The sequence below is a fragment of the Chrysemys picta genome, chromosome 4, assembly GCF_011386835.1.
Source record: "Chrysemys picta bellii isolate R12L10 chromosome 4, ASM1138683v2, whole genome shotgun sequence".
Classification (NCBI taxonomy): Eukaryota; Metazoa; Chordata; order Testudines; family Emydidae; genus Chrysemys; species Chrysemys picta.
Genome location: NC_088794.1, coordinates 56,044,125 through 56,068,948, shown reverse-complemented (window position 1 = coordinate 56,068,948; position 24,824 = coordinate 56,044,125). Strand labels below are relative to the sequence as shown.

Here is a 24,824-nt window from a genome sequence, read left to right as displayed (position 1 = left end):
CTGCAGTGCAGACTGATTCCAATCCCACGGAGCCCCCTAGCTTGCATGCAGGAGAGCCCTGACATTTAAAGGGACAGCTTGTAATTGTAACACAGCTTTCAATACACCAAACCCTCCCAGAGCTGCCTGGCCCCTGGTGAGCATGGTGCTTGTCATCGTCTGCCTGACTGGGTGAGAGCGTAGGGCTGGGGGCTGGGAGGAGAGCTCAGAACTGGGTGTGGGGCAGGAGGGTGTAGGGCTGGGTGCAGAGCAGTGGAGGGGGCATGTGGGAGGCTGGATGGAGAGCACTGGGGAGGAGTAGCTGGGGGGGGGGGGGGGCTCTGGACCTCTCCTTAGGAAAATTCAGGTTGTGCCCCTGCCCTCCAGCCCAGCATAGTGTGTCCCTGAATCTCTCTGGGCAGCAGGCTCTGTGCCAGGCCAGGCTCCCCCTATTGGGGGGTTGCAGTGGTGCAGGGCAGAGAGCATTATAGAGCATCAGAGACTCCGATGCCGGGAGTCCACGAGCTGGCTGCACCCCAGCACTCTCCACACAGAAAAGGACCTGGGGATTACAGTGGACAAGGAGCTGGATATGAGTCAACAGTGTGCCCTTGTTGCCAAGAAGGCTAACGGCATATTGGGCTGTATAAGTGGGAGCATTGCCAGCAGATCAAGGGAAGTGATTATTCCCCTCTATGTGTCCAGTTTTGGGCCCCCCACTACAAGAAGCATGTGAACAAATTGGAGAGTCCAGCAGAGGGCAACAAAAATGATTAGGGGGCTGGGGCACATGACTTATGAGGAGAGACTGAGGGAACTGGGATTGTTTAGTCTCCAGAAGAGAAGAATGAGGGGGGATTTGATAGCAGCCTTCAACTACCTGAAGGGGGGGTTCCAAAGAGGATGGAGCTTGGCTGTTCTCAGTGGTGGCAGATGAGAGAACAAGGAGCAATGGTCTCAAGTTGCAGTGGGGGAGGTCTAGGCTGGATATTAGGAAACACTATTTCACTAGGAGGGTGGTGAAGCACTGGAATGGGTTACCTAGGGAGGTGGTGGAATCTCCTTCCTTGGAGGTTTTTAAGGTCAGGCTTGACAAAGCCCTGGCTGGGATGATTTAGTTGGTGTTGGTCCTGCTTTGAGCACTGCCTTGGCCTTAGCTCGAGCGCTGGCTGCAGGGGTTGCTAGCGGGCAGCCAGGTGCCTGGCAAGGTGTGTAGCACACAGAGCTGAACCACTCACTCCTCTCAATGGGGAATAAACCCAGTAGCTCAGACCCTCCCCAGCTCTGGTGTGAGCAGCCCCTGCAGGCGGGCCAGGGCGCTCAGCAAAGGAGGTCCCAGACGTGCCCCACAGATGCAGGCTGTGGAAAGTCATGTGCTCATGGGACTGGACGGGGCAGGGCTCAGACCCTGGTGACTTTCCAGACAGAAACACCTGCTCACTTTGATTTAACAAGCATGCAGTCACTGGGAGATGGGGGCGGAGCACGCAGCCCATTCACACTGGCATGGGCAACCCGCAGGAATAAACTGCCTCTTTTTCTTGGATCCCTTGGACTTGCAGCAGCTCGGTTTTGTCAGAGATTCAGGGTGTGTCACTAAGTTCGTCTGATCCACTAGCTGCACTAGGCTGGAGTAGTGTCCAGAGGGCCCGGCTGAGATCAGGGCCCCAGTGCACCAACAGTAGTGGCCAGGCCCTGAACCAAGGAGTAGACAAGCCAAGTGAACGAGATATGGAGGGAGAACAGAAACAGAGACAACTCGGGACGTGCCTAAGGTCTCCCAGGGTGCCAGTGGCAGAGCTTGGGACAGACCCCTGGTGTCCTGAGTCCCCATCCAATCCCCCATCTGTCAGGAATGAGGGCTTGCAGCTGCACCCACCCCTTCTCTGGGCAACCTACGAGCACAGACAAGCCACAGCAGGGCCGCCCAATTGGCCAAGTGCGTGCGTGTGTCTGTTTGCAGCTGGGAGCATCTCTCCTGTGCCTGCCCTGTTCTTAGTCCTGCTCCAGTCCTACTCCTGCCTTGTTCCCAGCCTTGCTCAGGTCCTGATTCCAGTTCTGCCCCATAGGCCGTATCGCCCGTGTCCCGGTTTGTGGACCACACAGGTCTCCCTCCATCAGCTATCAGTTTTATTATTTAAGATTTCTATTGTGGTAGCACCTAGATGCCAACCAGGTCAAGACCCTGTTGTGCCAGGTGCTGCACAAACCTGTGCTGACAGTCCTGGCCCCCAGGAGCTGACAACGTAAAAAGCAGACAAACAGTGAGGGGAGGTGCCACTGTGTGGGCGGGCAGGAGCAGGGCTGGGGCCAGGTAGCAGCGTGTGCATAAACAAAAACGACCCTCCCAAAACAAACGACTGCACCCACAGTTCTCCCCCTGGGAAGAGGACGAGAGAGACCCAACCACGTGGGCCAGCCAGGAGTCACGTCACTGAATGCGCTGTCTGCAGGGGCTCAGATACCCCGGGGATGAGGGTCAGAGAAGAACCTGGAGACACTAGAAGAGAGCAGGGAGCTGGGATAGCGACAGGCGTGGGGGAGGGGTCAAGTCACGTCTTAGCCTTGTCTGCATGTCTATGGGTGCCTGAGGGGTCTCGATATCCCTCGTGAGCCGCTCTGGCATCCTGCTCTGCTTCGCCTCTGAATAGCGGCACCATCCCCCGGGCACCTGCCAGCTGTCCCAACCCTTGGGAGTGGGCCTTGGCTTTCTGCTTGGCTTTTTAGGTTTTTCCCTTATTTCTCAGTACATCACGCCCTTATAGATACTGTAGCGTTAATTGCATTTGAATCCCGAATGCGGTAATGCTACAGGCGGCTGGATCGCAGCTTGGCCTGTGACTCTGCGTCTGTCTGGGCAATGGCCAGTATTCTGGATGGATGGCGCACTCTGCATGGGCCTGGAGCGGCCGAGCTCCCCCCCGCCCCTCCGGTCCCCATAGCAACAACCCTGTGTGATCCCAGAGCCCCCCTCTCAGTGGTGCAGGTCGGGGTGTTGTTTGGTTGCTCTGGTGAGTTGCATTACGGCCACCAGAGGGCCCGGGGCTCTGGCAAGGGCCGGTTTGGCTGAGGAAAACTTATTATTCCAGCGAGAGATCTGCAGAGAACCCAGAGCAGCGGTTGGAGCTGGGAGAGCAGCCTGCAGCCTCTCTGCCTCCCGGCTCACCCCACAACTCCTCCACTCCTCCTTCAAGTTGGGGAATTTTCCCTTTCTCTCCATAGCCCCCGGGTTGGGGTCACCTCTGCTTTGCAGGCGCGGTGGAGCTGGTGCCGAGGGAGCGATGCCTTTGCCTTGGTCTCTCGTGCTTTCGCTGCTGGTGCTGCAGACCTATGGGGCCATGGTGAAGCCGGGCACTGCCCTGCTGATCCAGGGGGACCGTGCACATCCCGGGCAGGAGCACGGGGACAGAGGAGGTGGTCTGGGGCTCGACCTACCAGCCGATGTTCTGTCAGGGTCACCTGGGAAGGTGCGGCGCCCACGGGATGGTCACCGGGTCCAGCCAGCCTCAGAAGAACAGCTGATGAGGGAGAGGCTGCGCAGAGGGACCGAGGACGAGGACTCCAAGTCAGTCCAGCAGTACATGCCGGGGATAAGGGTGGAGTTCCCCCGGCCCATCAACCCAGCCAGTCTACAGCCAACCAAGCCCCTGGTGCCATCCAGCACAGACCCTGCTGAACACCGAGACGGGAGCCACACAGACCTCCAAGGCACAGACCCCCGTGGCAACCTCCCCACGGTGCTGGACAAGCGTCTGCAGATCCAAAACCCCCTGTACCCGGTGACGGAGAACTCTTACAGCGCCTACGCCGTGATGTTCCTCTCCCTCATTGTCTTTGCCGTGGGCATCATCGGCAACCTGTCGGTCATGTGCATCGTCTGGCACAACTACTACCTGAAGAGCGCCTGGAACTCCATCCTGGCCAGCCTGGCTCTCTGGGACTTCCTTGTCCTCTTCTTCTGCCTCCCCGTGGTCATCTTCAACGAGATCACCAAGAAGAGGCTGCTAGGGGACATCTCCTGCCGCATCGTGCCTTTCATGGAGGTAAGGGGCCAGTGGGGGCTCCGGCAGATGGTGTATGTCCGCTCCTATGGTGCCATTCGCCCAGTGCAGGAATCCAGCACAACCCCTCCGGGTGCCACTTCACCCCTCCGGGCTTGTGCTGGTGTATTTCCCCCAGCTCGCCCAGCACTTAAAACCTCACCCGAGGTCCAGACACCTGGGTTCAGACAGCGAGCGTGGGACAGGCCCTGTATGGAGCAATCACAGCCCCAGTCCCCTTGTAGGGTGACCAGATGTCCTGATTTTATAGGGACATCCTGATATTCCGGGCTTTGTTTTATATAGACACCTATTACCCTCCACCCCCTGTCCCTGTTTTTCACACTTGCTGTCTGGTCACCCAACCCCTTTGGGCTGTAGTCTGGGGCTCCCAGAGCCACACGGGGTGTGTAGGGTGAGAAAAGGGACTGTAAAATCCTCCCTCATTCCCACCCAGCGGTCTGCTTTTGCTAAGGGACCGGAGACACAGCAGAGACCTGCTTGCTCTTGGGCTCCTAACAACTGGCACATAAATAAGCGGCCTGATCCCCACTGGTGTGGGGCATTCACACCTGCCCTCTGAAAACCAGGTACCATTAACAGGTGTGTTGTGAGCAAGACACGAGAAGTCATTCTTCCACTCTACTCTGCGCTGGTTAGGCCTCAACTAGAGTATTGTGTCCAGTTCTGGGCACCGCATTTCAAGAAAGATGGGGAGAAATTGGAGAGGGTCCAGAGAAGAACAACAAGAATGATTAAAGGTCTAGAGAACATGACCTATGAAGGAAGGCTGAAAGAATTGGGTTTGTTTAGTTTGGAAAAGAGAAGACTGAGAGGGGAAATGATAGCAGTTTTCAGGTACCTAAAAGGGTGTCATAAGGAGAAAGGAGAAAACTTGTTCATCTTAGCCTCTAAGGGCAAAACAAGAAGCAATGGGCTTAAACTGCAGCAAGGGAGGTTTAGGTTGGACATTAGGAAAAAGTTCCTAACTGTCAGGGTGGTTAAACACTGGGATAAACTGCCTAGGTAGGTTGTGGAATTTCCATCTCTGGAGAGATTTAAGAGTAGGTTAGATAACTGTCTATCAGGAATGGTCTAGTATTTGGTCCTGTTATGAGGGCAGGGGACTGGACTCGATGACCTCTCGAGGTCCCTTCCAGTCCTAGAATCTATGAATCTGTGAATCTGGGCACCCAAAGCGAAGGGCCTGGCTCTCAGCACCCCAGCTGCAGTGTTGTAGCCAGTGGCTTGGACTGCCGCCAGCCCTGCCCAGCTGCGGATGAGTTAACCCCCGTTCTACCCTCTACCCACCACGCTCACAGCCTGCTAGTGCCAGGCCCTGTGTTGCTGGCAGGGTATGCAGGTGAGATGGGACCCAGGTGGATAGCCAGAGGGCGGAGTTGTCGCTCACGGAGGGTAGGCTGAGCCAGGGGTGTGGGCCAGATCAGCACCTTGTGTTCAGAATAAACAGACACACTGAGATGCCATTTTCACAGAGTCACTTCTCTCCCCGTCAGCGCTAGCCCCATGCACAGGAAAACGGGCTGGACTGAAAGAGCTGGAACCAGCTTTCATGCGGTCAGGAGAGCTTGATTGTGGGGTGGGGGCAGGGGCGGCTCTAGCTTTTTTGCCACCCCAAGCACAGCAGGCAGGCTGCCTTCGGCGGCACGCCTGTGGGAGGTCTGCCGGTCCTGCGGCTTCGGCGTACCTCCCGCCGAATTGCCACCGAAGCCGCGGGACCGGTGGACCTCCTGCAGGCTTGCCGCCGAAGGCTGCCTGACAGCCCCCCCGTGGCTTGCCGCCCCAGGCACGCGCTTGGAGCGCTGGTGCCTGGAGCCACTGCTGGGTGGGGGGGTTGTGTCCTTGTTGAGGGAGACAGAAGTTGACACAGGGTCTGGCCGCGCTGCAGTCAGAGGCGTGAGTGTGGCACGTAGACAGACCCAAGTTAGCATTGATTTAGCTGGAGAAATGACCTGGGAAGCTGCGGCACCAGGGGCTGCAGCCAGGGCTGCACAGAGGTTTTGGGGGGACAGAGGCGAAATCTGAAACTGAGGCCCCCCAACCTTTCCAGAAAACTTACGACTGAGGGGAGGTCCGGGGTGTGGGGTTGCAGCTGCACGCTCACCCCACAGCTGCTCCCATCCTGCGAGGCTGGGCCCAGCTCCCTGCTTCGGGTGTTACAACCTGGCATGGGGCGGGGGGGCTGCAGAGCCACTCAGGTTTGTCCCAGCCCAGCCATCCCACCATCAGCACGGAGGGGCAGCCGGGCCAAACCTGAGTGGCGCTGTGACCCTGCACACCAGGTCACCATGCCACTTGTTAGAGGGCTTTCCTGCCACCCTCCCACTTCCCTGCTTCTTGTCACACAGACAGCAAGCAGCTAAAGACTAGGAGTCCGAAGTGCAGACAATGCGATGTTTATTGGGGTTAATTTCCAGCAAGCATGAATCCAATTTCCTGCCCACTTCCTGTTTGACAAAGCCCTGGCTGGGATGATTTAGTTGGGGTTGCTTTGAGCAGGGAGTTGGACTAGATGATCTTCTGAGGTCTCTTCCATAGGGTTACCATACGTCCGGATTTTCCCGGACATGTCCGGCTTTTTGGTCCTCAAATCTCCGTCCGGGAGGAATTTCCAAAAAGCAGGACATGTCCGGGAAAATAGGGAGGCATGGTAAGGGGACCGCCTCCTCCCCGGGCTCCAACTTTCCAGGGCCAGGCAGTGGCTGTTCGTTCTCCCCACCTGGGCAGCCGGACTCGGGAGCAGCCCTGCTGCAGCTCCCACTGCCGCGGGGGGAAGCGGCCAAGCATGTGGCACTTGGCGGCTGCAGCTCTGGCGCCCGGGGCATGAACCCCCTGAGCCCGGGCCTGCTGTGGGAACCCAGCTGGTGCAATCCTGCAGGCGGCCCCCGGAGTGGGGGCAGCAGGCCCCAGCCCCCCCATCCCGCTTGGGTCCTGCAGGGGAACGAACGGGGCTGCTGATGCCTCCGCCCCGGGACCGCCCGGGGGATTGCACCAGCTGGGCAGCCAGCCCAGACGCGACTGGCCAGGGGCTGGGCGCAGCGTGCGCGCTGCTGGGTCCCCACAGAAGGCCCGGGCTCGGAGGGTTCGGGCCCGGGTGCCAGAGCCGCAGCCGCCAAGCGCCACATGCTTGGCCGCTTCCTCCCCCCGCGGCAGTGGGAGTTGCAACAGCGGCTGCTCCCGAGTCCCGCTGCCCAGGTGGGGAGAACAGCCGCCGCCTGGCCCCGCGGGCCATCCCCCTACTCTCCCTCAAGGTACCGCGCCCGAGTCCTGCCTGCTTGGGGCCAGGCCGGACTCACACTCACCCTGGCCCTGCGCTCCCCTGCGTCTCCCGGGCCTCCCTCCAGCGCTTGCGGAGGGAGGAGGAATGGTGGTGGGGGGTTGGTTTTTTTTTTTTTTTGCTCTGGTCACCCTGGGGCGGAGTTGGGGCGGGGACTTTGGGCAAGGGGCGCAGTTGGGGTGGGGGCGGGGAAGGGGCAGAGTTGGGCAGGGCCAGGGGCCCCTGGAGTGTCCTCTTTTCGCAGGATTGAAATATAGTAACCCTACTTCCAACCCTAATATTCTATGATTCTGTGACCCCAATTTATACAGTAATATTCTCAGCTATACCTTAACCAATCATTTTACTGAAATCTAACTAACCAATCCTAACGTAACATAATTCTCTAACCAATTATATCCCACAACCTTAATTAACTTACACCTAGCAACATTAATTATACAGCAGACAGAACCAATTAGAGAACCAGACAGATTAACAATAGAAAAGTGGGGGCCATAAAGATAAGAGATACAGAAATGAGGGTTTCACAACCACAGCTATTGAGAAGTGATTTCTTGTCAGACAGGATGCTATCAAACTAAGTTTTCTTTAACCATTACGGGCCCTATCAGGACAGGGTTGTATTCTAGGGTTACCATACGTCTGGATTTTCCCGGACACGTCCGGCTTTTTGGGTCTCAAATCCCCGTCTGGGAGGAAATCCCAAAAAGCCAGACATGTCCGGGAAAATAGGGAGGGAGGGACCGGCGGTGCTCGGCCGGGGGCCGGAGCTGCTGGGGCCAGCAGTGCTTGGCTGGAGCCGCCGGGGCCAGAGGTGCGGGGCCGGAGCCGGCGGTGCGGGGCCGGGGCCCGGGGCCAGCGGTGCTCGGCTGGGGGCCGGGCCGGGCCCGGCGGTGCTCGGCCGGGGGCGGTGGTGCGCTCGGCCGGGGGCCGGGGCCGGAGCCGCCGGGGCCGGGGCCGGCGGTGCAGGGCCCGGGGCCGGCGGTGTTCGGCCCGGGGCTGGCAGTGTTCGGCCGGGGGTCGGGCTGGGGCCGGCGGTGCGGAGCCGGGGGCCGGCAGTGCGGAGCCGGGGGCCGGGGTGCTCGGCCAGGGCTGGAGCCGGCAGTGCGGGGACCGGGGCCAGCTGTGTTTGGCTGGGGGCCGGGCTGGGGCCGGCCAGGGGTGCTCGGCCAGGGGTGCTGGGCTGGGACCGGGCCGGGGGTGCTCAGCCGGGGGCCGGCGGTGCGGGGCTGGGTGGTGCTCGGCCGGGGACTGGGCCGGGGCCGGTGGTGCTCGGGGCCGGGGGCCGGCGGTGCGGGGCCCGAGCCCAGCCGGGCAGGAGACGCTGGGGCCAGAGCCGCGCCTCCTTGCGCCCCCCCGCCCCAGCTTGCCTGCTGCTTCAGGCTTCCCGCGAATCAAATGTTCGCGGGAAGCAGGGGTGGGGGAGGGGCAGGGGGCGAAGTGTCCAGGGGAGGGGGCGGAGTTGGGGCGGGGCAGGGGCGGAGTTGGGGCGGGGCTGGGGCCCGTGGAGTGTCCTCTTTTTGGACACTTAAAATATGGTAACCCTATTGTATTCCTAACAGCCCAATAGCACCTCATTTCAATGTGACTAGTTTGGGATGTGAGGATGTGACCGTTCGCTTCCCAGCTTATGTCTGCCCCTGCTGCTTAGCCAAACGCCTCAGCTAAGAACAAGGCCTCAGACTGTTCTAGCGAGAGAAGGCCCATACACAGGCAGACTGTGATTCTGATTCTTTGTTTTATACCCCTGTAACTAACAAAGTGATAAAAATACATCTACATTCTTAAAGTACAGGCCTTTACAGGCAGGCCTGAACATCTATATTCTAACACCACTCGGCTTAGGCACCCTCTCAAATAGGGGGCCCAGGGCAACCTGCCCCTTCCCACCCCTCAGTGGCCTGGTACCAGCCCACCCTGGACCCTGGGAAATTATTCAGCCTGCAGCTGCTGGAGTCAGTACTCCAGCTAGCTAGGTCACAGCTGTGTCTGCACACGCTGCAGTCGCCTCGGCAGTGCAGACCCCACAGCCTCAGGGTACATGGTCCTGGCAGGGCTGGGGGCTCGTGCCTCTGGCTAGTTCAAAGAATCAACCTGAGCTGCCTCTAGTGCCTTTCCTGGGCCACCCCCGGGATGAAGGGGGAAGAGGGGCATTGTGAAGGGAGGTTACCCTGGAGAGGAAGCTCTCCTCACAATGGAGAACTCATGCATGCGAGCGGAGGAAAACCCATCCCCAACTCAGCTTCTCCTTGCCCTGCCAGCTGCACTGAGATCACGGGGGAGGGGGACTCTAAAGCGGGTCTGGGAGCCGGGAGCTCGAGTCTCCCCTCTCTCACCCTGATAGCGTCGCTGGCCTCATGCTAGCATAGAGCTGGTGTCAGTGAGACCAGAGAACCCCGCTCCCTAGTGTCATAGGAGGGACCCCGCAGCCAGCCTGCATGCAGCTGTGCCTCTCTGCTGCACATGGGAGACCAGATCCCCAGCCCACGTCATCGGCCAGAGCTCCATTGGAGTCAACGGGCCGGATCCCCAGCTGATGTGAGTCAGGCATAGCCTCCCTGGTGTCAGTGGAGCTCTGCTGCTGTGCACCAGCTGGAGATTTGTCCCTAGGAGTCAATTCGGGACTGGCTGCAGGCTGCTGCATGTTCCTGGTGCTCCAGCGTGGTCACTGCATGACAGGCCGGGAAGTTGGTCACATTCCCCAGAGCTCTATGAAGCTCTTGGCTGCGAAATTGGCTGTTCTCAGCCTCACCGAAACGCAGCCTCCAAAAACCTCACACACGCCCCTGTGCAGTAGAGTCCAGCACTTCGCTGCCATGGTGGGAGACACCTCAGCGTTACCTCGAAAGCGCCACAGGCACAGGTGCAGCTGGGCGAGGATATTAACGCTCTGATGTAGCATCACTTCCCTCCTGAAACCACCCGGCACCTGAGCCTCTGCAACTGCTGCATGTTGCCAATCCCTTAGGCTGGACCGTACGTGGCAGGGCCTGGCGTTTGGTGCTGCGTCTGTACAGCCCCTCACACAGTGCGGTCCTCGGCATGCTAGGCTGTAATGTGATATAATTAATAATGACTAACGAATCGATACCAGGGCCAGGGCCAGGTCCGGGGGTGGTCTTTGTAGTTTCCGCCTAGTGTAATAACGCGCTGCGAGGCAATGGGGGAAATACCTGGAACCGAACATGATCGTGAATTCACGGGGTGAAATATACCCTGTGCAGGGGCCGACACAAGGCTCCCCCGGGACTTGGGTGGGCCTGGGCGTTATGCTGAGCCTGCTGCCCTGGGAGGAATCCCGCCCCTGCAGAATGGTGCTCAGACTCCTAATGCTGTCCGTCCCGTGCTGGGGGCTGGAGGCTGCTCCGGGAGGGTGGGGAGCGGCCCAGGTGGTGCGCCCAGCTGCAAGTGACGCAGTGGCTGCGGTCAGGCTGCTGTAACGGCTCATTCAGTGGAGGAGGTGGCTGGGACAATGGGCCTCGGTGTTGGGTAGTGTCAGTCTGACGGGGGGGGCGTAGTATGCGCTCAGACTGGCGCGGCTGCATTTGTCATCACTTGCTCTCTCTGGGGGGATCCAGGCTGGGCTCCGGGGCTGTGTCCATGTGTCTTAACAATGTACTGTCAGGGCTCCCCGCCCCCGCCCGCCCAAGGGCTGCATCTGGCCAAGTTCACTGGTTGGCCTCCAGATTGCTCCTGGGTCACCCTGGCACCTGCTAGAAGTTCAGAGGGGTGCAGGGCTCAGAGCCTGGGGATGGGGGCGTAGCTCAGTCCCTGGCCAGTGCTGGTCCTTTCCGGGGGGGCCGCAGGGGGCACGGTGGTTGCCGGGTTTGGAAGCAAATTACCTCAGTAGTGTGCTAGGCTTAGTGAGGCAGCTAGTGCAGGCTCAACCCGTCTGGAGATCAGCTCCTCCTCTAGCCTTCAGAAGCCCAGAGCCCAGGAACGTGCTGCAGCGGGTCACGTGTCATGGGGCTGGGTCCTGCTGGGCCCTGCAGAGCCTGGGTCCGTCCACACTGCAGCCAGAGGAGTGACTGCACCATGGGTAGGAATTCCCGAGCTAGCGCCAATGACAATAGCTGCAAGGCCACGGCAGCACGGGCTGTACGAGTCTGTCAGGCCCCTGGGGCTGTACTCGGGCGGCTGAGTTATTGGCGCTAGCTAGCTCAAAGCCAGCTGGAGTGTGTCTACACACGGTGCAGACACCCTTGGATTGGAGTGCTGAACGGCCACCTTCAGGAGCTGCCTCCTGGCTTGAGGAAGGGTCAGGCCCTGGCAATGGGAGGGGTAGGGCATGTTGGGAGTGCAGGCCAGGCCAGGTGGGCGTGGGGCTGGGATCCCACAGTCCCAGCAGACAAGAACCCCTTCCTCTCCCTAGGGTAGCGCTCCGTCGCCAGCTTTCTTGGGGCGAAGGCTTTGTCTGCAGAAGGAAATGGCCCCGCTGCGACTACATAGGTTCCGACGCCGATGCAGCCCCCGGGGGGTGGGTGCTCTTATTCCAGTTTAAGAATGTCCACATGGGGAGCTGCACTGATGTACCCCAATCCGGTTCCACAGCGATTTAGCCCAGCTGGGGCCATTCTTTCCTGTAGCCAAGCTCCAAGAGCCGGGCCACATCCCTGGAGATTGGTCCAGTCCCTAAAGGTACATAGGCACTGCTCAGGTAGATGTCCAGGTGCACCAGCGCTGCTTAATCTAGCACCTAAAACTAGAAGTGTGCCACTCGGCCAGCCATCCAAATCCAGTCCTGCCCGCCCCCCTGGGGACGTGCCTGGGCAGTTAGCATGAGCTACCGTGGTTGCATTGCTCGACCTAGCACAGATCTGTCGTCCCACACTGGGTAGCGTCCTTCCAGCTGCTGAATAGAGGGGCCCTTAATTTCTTGGTGCCCCATAGCTTATAACTGCCCATCCTTTCTCTTGTCCAGTTAGACCAGGGGTGGCAGAACTGAAGGGGTGGCAGGCTGTGGGGGAGCACCTCCAAGTGGAAATATTGTGATCTGTGTTCTGCCCCCATGCCCGGCGTGATTGGAGCACATGGGATCAGGCCAGGCAGCAGGAAGGAACTGGGGTGATGGGACCGGGGCTGGCAGCAGCTGTCCCCAGCGAGAGAAACACCCTGGCCTCCCCTTCTGCACCACTGCCCCGATGCTCCACCTCCCCATTCAAAGTGAGCTCCCGCGGCGTCTGAGTTCAACTGTGAGCTGTGTGTGTGTGTGTGTGTGTGTGTGTGTGTGTGTGTGTGTGTGTGTGTGTGTGTGTGTGTGGCGCCTGGTGCAACGGGGCCATGAGCTAGTGTGGACACCACTGGAATCCCAATAGCAGCAGCTGAGGGACCCAGGCCGGGGCAGGGCCCAGGGGAAGCGCTGGGATCATGGTGAGGGGATGCTGATGGAAGCAGGCGGGGAGGCAGGCTGAGGTGAGAGCACTGGGCGGGAAGGGACAGCTGCAGAAGGAACATCCTTGTGTCTCTGATGATGATGTGACAGCCAGTGCGGGGGTGGTGAGCACTGTGGGGGCACAGCTTAGACAGGTGGCATGGGCATGTTGGAGTGAGAGCTGAGTGCAGGATGGTGGTGGGTAGCACCCTGCGATCCCCAGAAGGGCCTGTGCCAGGATCCCCAGGGGAGTAACTTTTTGAAAATGCTAAAGGTTGGGTTAAAAAAAAAAGGGACCAATGTCAGATATTTGCTGAGCACTGAGCACTTCCCTTGCGGAGGTCAGAAAGGGCTGTGTGTGCTTGGCAGGGGGGCGCCCGCTGCTGGAATACAGTGTCCAGTTCTGGTGTCCGCAGGATGTGGATGCTGAAGGATTTTGATAAATTACAGGGGGTTCAGAGAAGAGCTATGACATGGATTAGAAAACCTGCCCTATAGTGAGAGACTTCAGGAGCTCCAGCTATTTAGCTTAACAAAGAGAAGGCTGAGGGGTGACTTGATCTGTCAGTACCTACATGGGGAACAAGGAGTGGATCATGGGCTCTTTAGCCTAGCAGCCAAAGGTCTAACACAGTCCAATGGCTGGAAGTTGAAGCTAGACAAAGGCAGACTGGAAATAAAGTGTAATTTTTTTACAGGAAGGATAATTAACCATTGGAACAAATTACCAAGGGCTGTGGTGGGTTCTCCCCTGGCAAATTTTAAATCAAGACAGGATGTTTTTCTAAAAGATCTGTTCTAGTTCCACGAACAGTTAGTTCGGGGACGGGCTCTGGTTTTCCTGCGCTGTACAGGGGTCAGAGTAGCTGCTCCCAGTAATCCCTTCTGGCCTTGGGGTCTAGGACTCTGGGGAACGGTGGAGCCCAGCAAGCGCGTCCTTGAACAGCTGTGCGCAGACAGTGGACATTTCTTTAGCAGGAGGGCTGTGGGATTGGGGCTGCAAGTGAGTGGGCAGTGCTGGCACGGTGGCTGTGGAGCGGCTGTTGGTGTTTATTTTCACTCCGAACCCTCCCAGAACTTGGCATTTTTTCCTACCAATTGTGTCCTCTTCCTTTGGCAGAGGGGGATGTTTTTCCTGGGTTTCTCAATGCAGCGGAAATGCCCAGGGGCTGATTTTGGACAACAGCTTCAGCTTGTTCAGCACATGGGGGAGCGGCTAGCGAGGGACAGGAAGGCCCGGAGCAGAGGACTGGTTGCCTGCGAGGAGCCTGCTGGTGGTCCGAAGGCATGCGGCCACTTGTGAGCCTGGCTCTCCCCCTTGTTTTCAGCTGCTGCATTGCCTTAAATGAGCTTCCAACCCCTGGCCCACTCTCGCTGGAGCTGTTATGGGAGGGGAGCGTGGGACAGGCATTCTAGTCAGTTGTAGCCTAGCGGATGAAAAAGGAGGAGAGCCCTGGCCTGGAGGGATGAGCACAGGGCTGGGGCTCAAACCCTCCTGCTCAGCCACTGGACTCCCTGAGCAGCCTCAGGCAAGTCACTGAATCCCTCTGCCTCAGTTTACTCCCTGGGGGCAGCTTTAGCTCCCTCCCATGTGCTGGGAGGCCCCATGTAATATCCATGCAGTGCGCTGAAGCTAAAGTTACTTATGTCTCCAGCTGCAGCCACCTCTGTATTGCACAGTCACTCACAGGAACGTGAGTGCAAACTGGGTTTGTATCTGCACTTTCACCTCCCCCCTAAAGCCCTTGCTCCCGCCTTCAGAGCTCTTCCCACCGCTGCAGAAGAAGCAGGAAATGGTGGTATTGGCCCCTTAACAAACATGTGGGTGGCTGGGGACTGTTGTGATGTGTGGCTGTTCGTTCCTCGGTGGCTGCTTTAGAAATGCAGTGCTTTGGAATCTGGGAAATGGTCAAACTTTGGCCGGTGGATTAGATTTGGGGCACAAGCCCTGGGAACCCCCTTAAACTCTGGCTCAGCGGTGTTCTCACTGGCCAGTAAACTTCCATCTCACCAGCTGTAAAAGCCTGATGTGTCTCTGGCCAACGCAACCCTGTCTCCATTTAGTGCCACACAGTGACCCCAGCCTGTCTCTTTTTCCATGTCCCCAGGTGTCTTCCTTAGGTGTCACCACCTTCAGCCTTTGCGCCCTGGGCATCGACAGGTTCCACACAGCAACCAGCCCTCAGCTCAAGATGCGGCCCATAGAGCAGTGCCAGTCCATCATTGCCAAGCTGGCCGTCATCTGGGTGGGCTCCATGACTCTCTCTGTGCCGGAGATTCTCCTCTGGCAGCTGACGCAGGACACATCTCCAGTGTCCGGTGTGGTGACCGAGTACTGCACCATGAAGCCTTCACTGGAGCTGCCGGAGTCCGTCTACTCCCTGGTCCTCACCTACCAAAACGCCAGGATGTGGTGGTATTTTGGCTGCTACTTCTGCCTGCCCATCCTCTTCACCGTGAGCTGCCAGCTGGTGACCCAAAGGATCAGCAGCGCCGAGAAGAAGGCGGAGTGCCGGGGGTCCAAGCACGGTCAGTGTGAGAGACAGCTCAACTGCACCGTCATAGGCCTGACGGTCATCTACGGCCTGTGCACCATCCCCGAGAACATCTGCAACGTTGTGGTGGCCTACCTGTCCCCGGACATGTCCAAGCAAACCTTGGACCTGCTCAACCTCATCAATCAGTTCTTCTTGTTCTTCAAGTGCTCCGTCACCCCCGTACTGCTCCTCTGCCTCTGCAAGCCGCTGGGGCAGGCCTTCATGGATTGCTGCTGCTGCTGCTGTGAGGAGTGTAGCCAGGACGCGGCCTCCAGCGAGGGCAGCAGCTCAGACAGCAAGCTGAAGACAGAGATGTCCTCCTCCATCTTCTTCGACAAGCCCAGGGAGTCGCCTCCCCCGATCATGGCTCTGGGCACGCCTTGCTAAGCTCCATCATCCCCGAGGGAAGCAGTAGAGAGTGTTCCTTTGGCATCTCCCAAGACCAAATGTTGTTACTTTAGTCTCAGTGTCTGCACATGAGATGGAGCAGGGCTTCTTCATGCCTGCCATGGGCTTGTTTGATACCCAGCAAGGACGTTAGTGCTGTCGCCAGCTGATGTGGCTTCTTAGGCAGCTCTCCTGCCTTTGCTGGAGAGTCACCAAGGCCACGGGCATCTTCCAGTCGCAGTTCCCTGGCACGGCTCCGAGGAGTTGCTGGCCTGGGTGAGGGGATGTCTTGGAAAGGTCCCATCTGCAGCACTTCAAGGACTGAGAGTTACCATAGTGTTTCCTAGAGGATGTAGCAACTATTAATCTGTCCGACGTATCCTGGGTTCTCACCATCCTCCTTTCCCCCCCAGCCCGTCCTCCAAACCAGGAGGCGGCAGCAGTGAAGAGACTCCTGTAGGATCTCAACTCTCCCCTTGTACGAGTACCCTGTCCTGAATAAATCACTAACTAGACAGAACGAAGGGCCTCCAGCTAGGCAGGTTCTTCGATGCAGTATCACAGGGCAGCGGGCTGGGTTCTCTGAGCTGCCCATCAGGTATCAAACGGCCTGTGGCTGCCAGCCCAGCTGTTTCAAACTTAGATCAATGTCCTCTGACGCTGTGCTTCCCTCCACTCCAGGCATGGGGAGGTGGCGGCCCATCCTGGGGAGCTGGACACTGGAAACGGCTGGACATGTAGATCAGTGTCATCGCCCCGTGTAACTGGAGACAATCCAACTGAGCCTGCTGGGCTGGGTGCTGGGGCCTAGTGGAGCAGTGCACAGGCAGGCAGAGGACAGGTAGCGAAGTCGCCTGTCTGCTCCCACGTTCCTGGGGCTGCTCTAAGTTACGCTGGCAGGAATCAGCCCCTAGGGATCATTCTCCCCGTGGTGGATGGCTGGAGTGCAAGGTGCTGCTTCTCCCTGGGCCTTCACCTCGACCCATCCCTGACACCAGAGGAGCAGGTGGTGCCATGCTGGCTGTATCCCAGGCTGTCTCCATGCCAGCGGGAGATGCCCCTGCATTGCTGAGGCACTGCATTGGTAGCATTGCTTTCTGGCTGTGGGGCACAACCCCGGTGGCACAAAGCAGCCAGAAGGGGCGCAAGGATCAGGCTCCCACCTTAGCAGAAACCATATAGTCTGGGGTATTTCGCTCCGGGCTGAGCGCCAGCTCATCCTGAGCCCTAATCCCAGCTCTCAGGCGAGTCCCTTACCCCTCCGAAGCCCAAGGACAAGAGCTGGCCTTAGGGGTGGGGCTGCTGGAGCAGTCACGCCCATGAAGATCCCCAGAGGGGCACAGCGTTAGGTGCAAAGGCCCATCGAGCTTGGGTCAAAGCGCAGCCCCCAGCCCAGCTGCTCCTCTGCAGATGCTGGCTGGCTGGAGTCCTGAGGAGCCCTGGTCTTACACAGAAGGCTGCTGCCAGTGGGGGTGGGGAGGAGAGTAGGGCACAAGCTCAGGGTCTCAGCCCATCGGGGAGCCTGGCACAGCTCCCCCCTTGGCACCGACACAGAGAACCCCCTTCTGCTGGCTGTGGCCTTCACATGGCACCTGGGCCTTTTGTGAAGCAGAAAGGAGCCAACAGCAGCCAGGGCCCAGCGCATGTGCCCACAAAGCAGGCATTCTGTGCACCCAGCAGCCGGAGGGGGCGGGAAGCAAACCCAGCTCTGGGTCCACCAGCTCCCTGGCAGCTGAGAAGAACCAATGTGCAAAGAAACTCCTCTGAATATCCTTAAATGGGCAAGAATCCATCCCCGTGCCCAGGCAGGGGGGAGAAACTGTGACCCCGAAAGTCATTCTTTGCTTGCATTCCCCTCATGCACATGCTCTCTGAGCCCGCTGGCCAGACCCGGGCAAGCCCCCCCATGCACGCACACCAGCAAGGCAATGCCCCCAGGTTACAAGTGACTCCCAGCTCCACCCCGAGCAGCGTGACACAGGGCACAGGGCCACAGTTCCCTCACCCCTGGTTCTGAACCCCTACAGCACCACCCTTTGCAGGATGGGGCTCCCAGGGTGGGGTTCCCAGGTTTGCATTACTGGCTTCCCCGGTGAGGGGAGTTTTGGCCTCTTGCCCTGCACTGGCAGGGAAGCTGGGTCAGCCGCACGGAGAACCAGCCTAAAACCTCACCCCCAGATCAGCCTGAGCTCAGGCGCTGGGAGAACTGCTGCATCAGGGTCATGCTGCCCAGCTCCCTGGTTTCCATCAGGACAGCTATGGCCACTCTGAGTGAGGCTGTTCTCATGGCATGTCTGAACCAGGGTGTGTGAGAAATCAGCCCATCCTGGGAGAAGTCCAGTCCAGAGCAGGTTGAGGGTTGGCATGATGGAGCCCGAGGCCTTGCAGCTTACCCAGCGCTTTGAGATCTCAGGCCGAGAACGCTCCAAGTGCAAAGGGCTCATTACCCCAGTGTTTTACAGCCATCACCCCAGAGCCTGCGGCGTCTCCAGCACCGGCTTCGGGATGGGCCAGCACGATGACGCTTGTGCCAGTCACTGGTAGCACTGGCCGCTTCGCCAAAGCAGCTCAGGGAACACCCCCTCCCTAGCCCCCTGCTTTCGCTCTGTCCCAGGATCCTGTTGTGTGAGAGGCTGTCACTGATCACACCCTTCAGCGGCCAGGAAAGCCTGCCAGGGCTGGAGAAATCACAGCTCAGGTGGCGTGAACGAGAGACTGATGGACTAGAAAACTGGCCTCTGTTGCCACATGGCGCATCTGCGCCCAGGCCAGGCAATGGAGGACATGGTCCCGTGACCTGCTTGATCTCTAGACAGCAGCGGGACAAGCAGCAGGTGAATGGGCCCAGCTGGTCTGTCCTGGTGGCTCGGCTGCACTGGCTGGGGATGCAGGCCCGTGGCCCGGGCCTCGCCGACAGGCTCGGCTTTGGGTTTGCTGCCCATCCCCACCTCAGCCTCCTGGCCCCAGTTGCTCAGGGATGTTAAAGATCCTTGTTCTTGCGCTTCGGCGGCCACCCCCAGCCCAGTGAAATGCCACGGGGCAAGGGAGGTGGTTGCTAAGCGCCAGGAGCTCAGCGAGGGCTTTGTCCAAGGATTGACACCCACCAGTTTCCTTGGGCCTGTTGCCATGGAGACAAAAGCCCCGATCTTTGTTTAGGGAGCATGAAGACTGCCCCCCCAACCCCCCACTCAGTAAACGCGCCAGGTCCCGCTGGCAACCAGGCATGCCTGCTAGCTCCCAAGGAGACCAGCACTCGCTGGCGGGCTGGGCCGCTCGCTCCTTTGGCTGTGCAGGCGGGGGGCAGCCCTGGCATTCGAGGGGCCATCAATCAGCCCAGCACACCCTAATCGGCCTAAGTGTGTGTGTGGGGGGGGGGAGGTGGAGAGAGAGATGATAGAGGTTTCAGACCCTGGCCTCTGCAACCAACATCAGCTCAGGGCAGTAAAACGTGACTCTAGGGGAAGCAGGGGGAGTGGAGGCAGCCATGGAAATGGGGGGGCCATGGGGGTGTGATGAGCACAGGGTAAATGCCTACATGGATAGAGAAGGGGGGCGGGGGAAGCATCCACATGCAGAGCCAAGCTGCAGCTGCCTGGTTGTATCTGCCATGGGAGTCGCTAGCCAAGCATCCCAGCCCTTGCATGGCATGTGGGGGAAGGTGATGGAAGCCTGGGGGGGCCGCCCTTCCGCAGCCCCCTCACTCCCTTCCCTGCCCTGGTGATGTGCTGGAGGAGTAGGCCCCATGGGGCTCGTGCATGGGAGCGATGGTGCAGGAGTGGAGCCACTGGACCGGACAGTCCTTCCCACACACCATGGCCTGGTGCGTTCCTAGCTGGGGGGGCTCCCCAGCTGACTGGGGGCTGCAGTGACTCGCATGCTGGACGAGGGCTGCAGGGTGGGGGGAGCTGCCTTTCTGTGGCTCATTCTGTGCTGGTTTGTCCTGATCTGGGGCCAGGGGGAACAATGCAGGTCTTGTTTGGGAGCCTGGCTGGCTGGCGGGTGCTGAGAAAAGCGAGCCGGGGAGGGGCAGCCGGAGGCCAGGATGGCTCCCAGTGTACAAACAGGGTTGAAAGTAGCTTGTGGGGCCCCTGGCGCAGGGGGGCAGCTGCCCCAGCCCACCACCCACGAATGGCCCCAGGGGTAGGATGGAGAACAGAGTGGCCAAAGCCAGTGCGGCAGGAGAGGGGAGATGGGCTCCTTCACACAGCGGTAATGAGCTGGCAGTGGAAGTGCCCCTGCCTGAGCAAGGGGCCCCCCATGCCAGAGGGGACAGGATCCCTGGCCCTGGCTTTGCCTGGCACTAGGAGGGGGTTGGAGCATTGCACTCAGCAGCATTGGGAGCTCATGCCCAGCCCACCCCACGTAGGGCAGTCAGGGGTCACCCCTATTGGGGGGGGGGGGTCTCGTGCTCCTTGGCCTCCCCCCCCCCTCGCTCCACCAGCCTCTTGGGCCCAACTCCACTCAACAGGCTCACTCCCTCCCATAGCAGAAAGGGGCCCTGGTCTTCCCTCACTAGAGGGTCTCCCCCCATGGTACAGTCCCACTGCCAACCCCTCTGCACGCAAATGAACTCCCCTCCCCCCCCCCACCAAAAGTGAGCCCCTCCCACACGTTAGCAGCAGGGGGAGCTGCCCTGTTCTGGTCACCAGGTAGAATGTGGCACGTTTGCCTTTGGGGGGCTTCTGTCAGCAAACCACCCGGCTCCTTCATTGCTGGCAGCCAGCCCAGTGCCTAGGCCGTGAGCCACATGTAAGAGGGGGGCACGAGGCTGTGCCAGGCCCTGGCCAAGCGGAAGGAGGCAACTGCTGTGGAGCAGGATCCTGGGTTGGTGCTAGTAGGGAACAGCCAGGCCGCTGGAGCGCACACAGCTCAGAGCAAGAGGGGGAAGTAGCCTGCAGCAGAAACATTCCCAGCCTAGCAGGCTGGGGCAATGCTAGTTCTACGCCCTCATAGCTCGGGGCAGCTCCCGCCCTGGTGATCTGCCCCCCAGGCCAACACCTGCTGCTGAAATTCCAGGTGTGCAACAGGGCAGGGGCAGGCTGCCTTGCTGTCATGCGGAGGGTCAGGTACACAAGGGCATAGGTGGGCCCTGGGCATCCACAGAGCCAGGAGCACACCACACCAGCCCCGCCTTTCAACTGTGGGAAAAGCTTCCCCTAGTGCCGGCCTTGAGGGCTGCATTTGGCGTCTCCCGAGACTTGCTGGAGTGGCTGGCGCTGGCGCCCAGCCTGCTCTGCCCCTCCCTGCACCCCGGGAGGTGCCTTCACTGCACTAATCCAGGACGGGATGTGCTGAAAGGGGGCCCGTGGGAGCTTGAGTTTCTTGCAGCAGCACTGGGCACCTTGCCAACACTTACTCAGAGCCTCTGAAATAGGCCCAGAAAGGCCAGCAGCCCAGGGAAAGGAGCACAGGAGGGGCACGAGGGCACACTCAGCCCAGGGCTGGTTGGCTGGCAGCAAGGCTGCTTTTAAAGAAGCATATCCCACTCCCACTGCTGGGAGCCAGCCCTGGCCCGGCCCGTAGGGCTTACCCAAACCAGACAGGCAGGACATAGTGCAAAGCAAGTGCTGGGCCCTGAGAAGTCTGCAAAGGGCAAGGAGTTGTCCTGCATGCTGGAGGGCGAGCAGAGCAGGGGGAGGGAGCTGGAGGTAGAGGTGTTCCACCCACCACAGCCCAGACCCATAGCAGGGCACGGCCCACTGTCAACAAAGCTAAGGAAAGGGAGCTGCCGTAAGCTGAGGGCTTTGTCTCACCGCCCCAGAAGCAGCCAGCTAAAGCTTCTGCCCAGCTAAATGTCCTTTCCCTGGCACAAAAGCAAGGTTTGTGCCTGCAGCATCAACAGCCACCGTCACAGGCGGAGCACCATGCAGCGAGAACAGGTGAACCTGAGGAGGATGGCGTGGAGCCGCTGGAGAGCAGCAGGGGGGGGAGGTGAGTGCTACCACCCTCCAGCTCCGGCACTGGGAGACGTCGCTTCCCCTCCACCTTCTCAGTCATCTCTACCCCAGCAGGAAGAGCTGACACTGCCACACAACTGATGCTTCAGCTGCTAATGTAATTATGGGCCTGAAGGGGTTAAGTCTAGTGGGGTATGCTGGGGAGGGGAGGGGGACTGCTCCGAATGACACCCCCCAGCTGCTCTCGCCCTCAGGCAATAAACCAGGGCTCTCTTGGGCACTGCCCTAACTGTGCAAGGCAGTGAGTCTGCCCTGGCAGCTGGACCATGTGCTGAGACCACTGCCAGGCTGGGGAGATGAGGAGAGGAAATGAGACCACAGCAAACACTCCCCCAAACACAAAACTGTTAATTTATTATGATTAGGAGGCCAAAAAAAAAAAATGGTACAGTTACAAGAATCATTTCCCACCAGAGAAGGTCAATATGAGCCAAAAAAATCTCTCCTAAAAAAGGAATAATGACACCACTTTACAATTCATTAAATAAACCATGGAAATGGCTCCTTGTGCAATTCTGCGAAAACGAGAAGAGAGGAGAACAAAGCAGGCTGGACACCCCCCCCCCCCGCCCCCGGGAGCGGCTCTGTGCAGAGTGGGGGTCTGGGGAGGGAGCCCAAGGCTCTCAGCCACCCCTGAGCTGACACACTGGACAGGGCGGGACATGGCTGTGCCTGGATTACAGGCAGCCGCCCTCAGGCAGAAAGAGGCAGGCTGGGCACAGCAGCAGGCTCACAGCCCTTCCCAAGATCCCATCACTTCACCCCCAGCCTGCTCCGGGCCATCTCCACTGCAAGGAGAGCAGGCTCCAGCACAGGACAGAAATCACATGGGCTGGAGCAAACTGGGGCTCCTTTCCCCTCCTTCCAGGCCTGGCTGGCACTTCCCCTCCCCGCCAAGGCTGGAGAGGAGACCTAGGAGCAAGGCTTGGAGCCTGGGCTGTAGAGGGCAGGGAATTCCACCTTGACATCACACACGGCCCATCAGCCCCGCTGTTCCACTGAGACAGGCCTTTCCTCTGGCCCCTGCGTAGTAGGAGAGGTCAACACCCCCTCGACATGCTCCTGTGCCAACACTCCCGGCTGTGCCCCCTCTGGGCTGGGACAGAGGTGGGGGCAGCAGTCTGACACAGCCAGCCAGCTTGTTTCTAGTCCACGAGAGCCCTGAGTGAACAGCCCTGGGTTGGGAACACAGGCCCGGGGCGCTTTGCTCAGCAGCCCTGGCACCTTTCAGAGCAGCTCTGCTGTGCTGAGACTGTGGTCAGCCAGACATGCCCCTCCTGCTGCACCCCTCCCCAAGGGCCAGCCCTCCTCCCAACATGCACACCACTGGAATGGCAGGGAGCAGCACGTCAAGCAAGGGGGAGCCCACACCCAGCACCGTAGGGGGTGGGCATAAGGAAGCCCCACCGCCGGAACTTGGAGCACAGGGCAAGCCCCCCTCACTTCCAGACTGGGGGGGAGCAGAGATATCTAATCCTCCTGAACTCACAAGAGGTGGGGTGGGGGTCTCTTGGCTGCCAGTCTTCAACACAGGGACCCTCTTGGGGAAGGGAGAGCCCTGCCCCTAAACCCAGAAGCCAAGGTGGAGAGCTCCTCTGCAGGGCACAATCCCACCCTGGGCCCACGGAGATGGACGAGACCAGAAGGGGTTTTCCCATCTCTGGCTCCCCAGAGCCTGAGCCCCTGATCTCCCGGGTATGAGACATGCACATGAACTGGGGCAGACACCCCCGTGCTGGGCTGCAGCAGGAGGGGAACCCTGCTCCCGGACTCAGGAGCGGGGGAGGGGGGGGAGGGAAGGGGAAGGACCTTCCCCAGAACTTTGTCCTTGGCTTCAGTTCTACAGCAATTGCAACAGCGATGACCCCTCCACTAAGCAAAGGGGGGCCTGGCCCCACGGCAGAGCCAATGGCACAGGTCACAAGAGGGCAGGTGAGTGCGTGCTGCACATCACCCCTCTGCATGGGCCTGGGCACGACCTGGGTCAGCAGGTGCTACAGCTCTGGGCACAGAGAGCATTCCCCAGGCGCTGGTCACTGGCCCGCAGGTACCAGCTCACCCCCATGTTGCACAGCTCGTCCCACCCAGAGAGCTTCTAAGGAGCTGGAGAACCCCCAAAGCAACCTGGGGGAATGGCAGAGTGCTCCCACCTTCCTCCACAGCCAGGGGAACGGGCAGGAGTGAGTCACTTGTGGAGACTTTGGGGCCTGGGTTGCAGGAAGGGGAGAGGATAGGGAGGGAGAGAGTTGCCCCTGCCCCTCCCAGCCAGTGCCCAATCCCTGCCTGAGCATGGGATTGCAAGGCCGAGTGCCTGAGGAAAGGGCAGAGGGCTAGGGGCAGGAGGGGTAGCTCTGCAGACGGGCACAGCACTGACTCCCCACAGCCTGGTCAAGACTGCTGGCCTCAAACACCCCCATTGCCCTGCCCCCCAGGGCCGTGTCCACATGTAACACGGAAAATGGGGGTGGGCATGGGGCAGCGGGAGCTCCAGAGGCTTGGGGGGGGGGAAAGGAGGGGGAACCGGACCTAGTGAAGATACCAGAGGGGCCCAAGGACCTCAGGGTTGGAGGGACACCCCCATGGGAGCCTGCGTTCAGCATGGAATGGCCCAGTCAAGCCGCTCCGCTCCCACGCCACCCTCCCAATACTGCCTTGGGGGCTCAACCACCTCCAGCACTTCTACAGGTCACGGGGCCCAGTTTAGTAACAGCGTAATTGCTTAAATTAAAATATATATATACATATATATATATATACTGTATACACATCGACCACAACAGAACAGTGCCAAAACGAGAGGGGGAGAGAGACAGAGGAGTCCGACAGCTTCTTTACAATAAAAACAGGAGCTCCGTCTCAGCAGGAGCAGAGCCTGGGGTCCCCTAAAAATACCCATCTAGAGAGAGAGATGGAGAGAGAGGGACAGAGAGCAGGGGACAGAGAAGGGGGCTTGGACAATGGCATCTTCCCCGCTCCGAGGCGCGGTCCCAGGGCTCTCAGCTTCTCCTGGACTTTGAGTGCTGAATAAGCCACTGTAGGGTGATGTCTGCAAAGGCAACACACAGAGTTACCGCCCGCAAAGGGCAGAGAGCCCCCTCCACCACCCTCTCCAATGTGGGGCTCAGGGGAAGGGGTCGGTGGGGTCTCCCTGGGGGCTCAGAGACTGGCACCTTCTCTAACAGCTGTTCACTGCTGCATTTCAGCCACTACTCTGGGGCAGTGTCCCCCACAGCCTGGAAACCTTGGGCACAG

The 24,824-nt window shown here is 59.5% G+C and overlaps 2 protein-coding genes across 2 annotated transcripts in view; one reads left to right on the top strand and one right to left on the bottom strand.

Moving 5' to 3' along the window:
- The first annotated feature begins 2,829 nt into the window (after positions 1-2,829).
- On the top strand, positions 2,830-16,135 carry GPR37L1 (G protein-coupled receptor 37 like 1). The gene is made up of 2 exons (XM_005309953.4): positions 2,830-4,022; positions 14,800-16,135. Exons 1-2 carry the CDS (start codon positions 3,261-3,263, stop codon positions 15,613-15,615), a joined length of 1,578 nt encoding a protein of 525 aa, XP_005310010.2. The 5' UTR covers positions 2,830-3,260; the 3' UTR covers positions 15,616-16,135.
- A 5,770-nt stretch (positions 16,136-21,905) lies between these two features.
- Positions 21,906-24,824, bottom strand: part of ARL8A (ADP ribosylation factor like GTPase 8A) — a 37,772-nt gene continuing 34,853 nt past the window's right edge. Inside the window, exon 7 of the mRNA XM_005309952.5 lies at positions 21,906-24,618. Coding sequence (XP_005310009.1) covers positions 24,569-24,618 — 50 coding nt within the window. The 3' untranslated portion in view covers positions 21,906-24,568. The remainder of the gene's footprint in view (positions 24,619-24,824) is intronic.

Excerpts from the sequence above, each read along its gene's own strand:
- GPR37L1 (XM_005309953.4), top strand. The coding sequence starts at position 3,261 with ATGCCTTTGCCTTGGTCTCTCGTGCTTTCGCTGCTGGTGCTGCAGACC. Across the intron at positions 4,023-14,799 it reads GCATCGTGCCTTTCATGGAG|GTGTCTTCCTTAGGTGTCAC; the intron begins GTAAGGGGCCAG and ends CCATGTCCCCAG.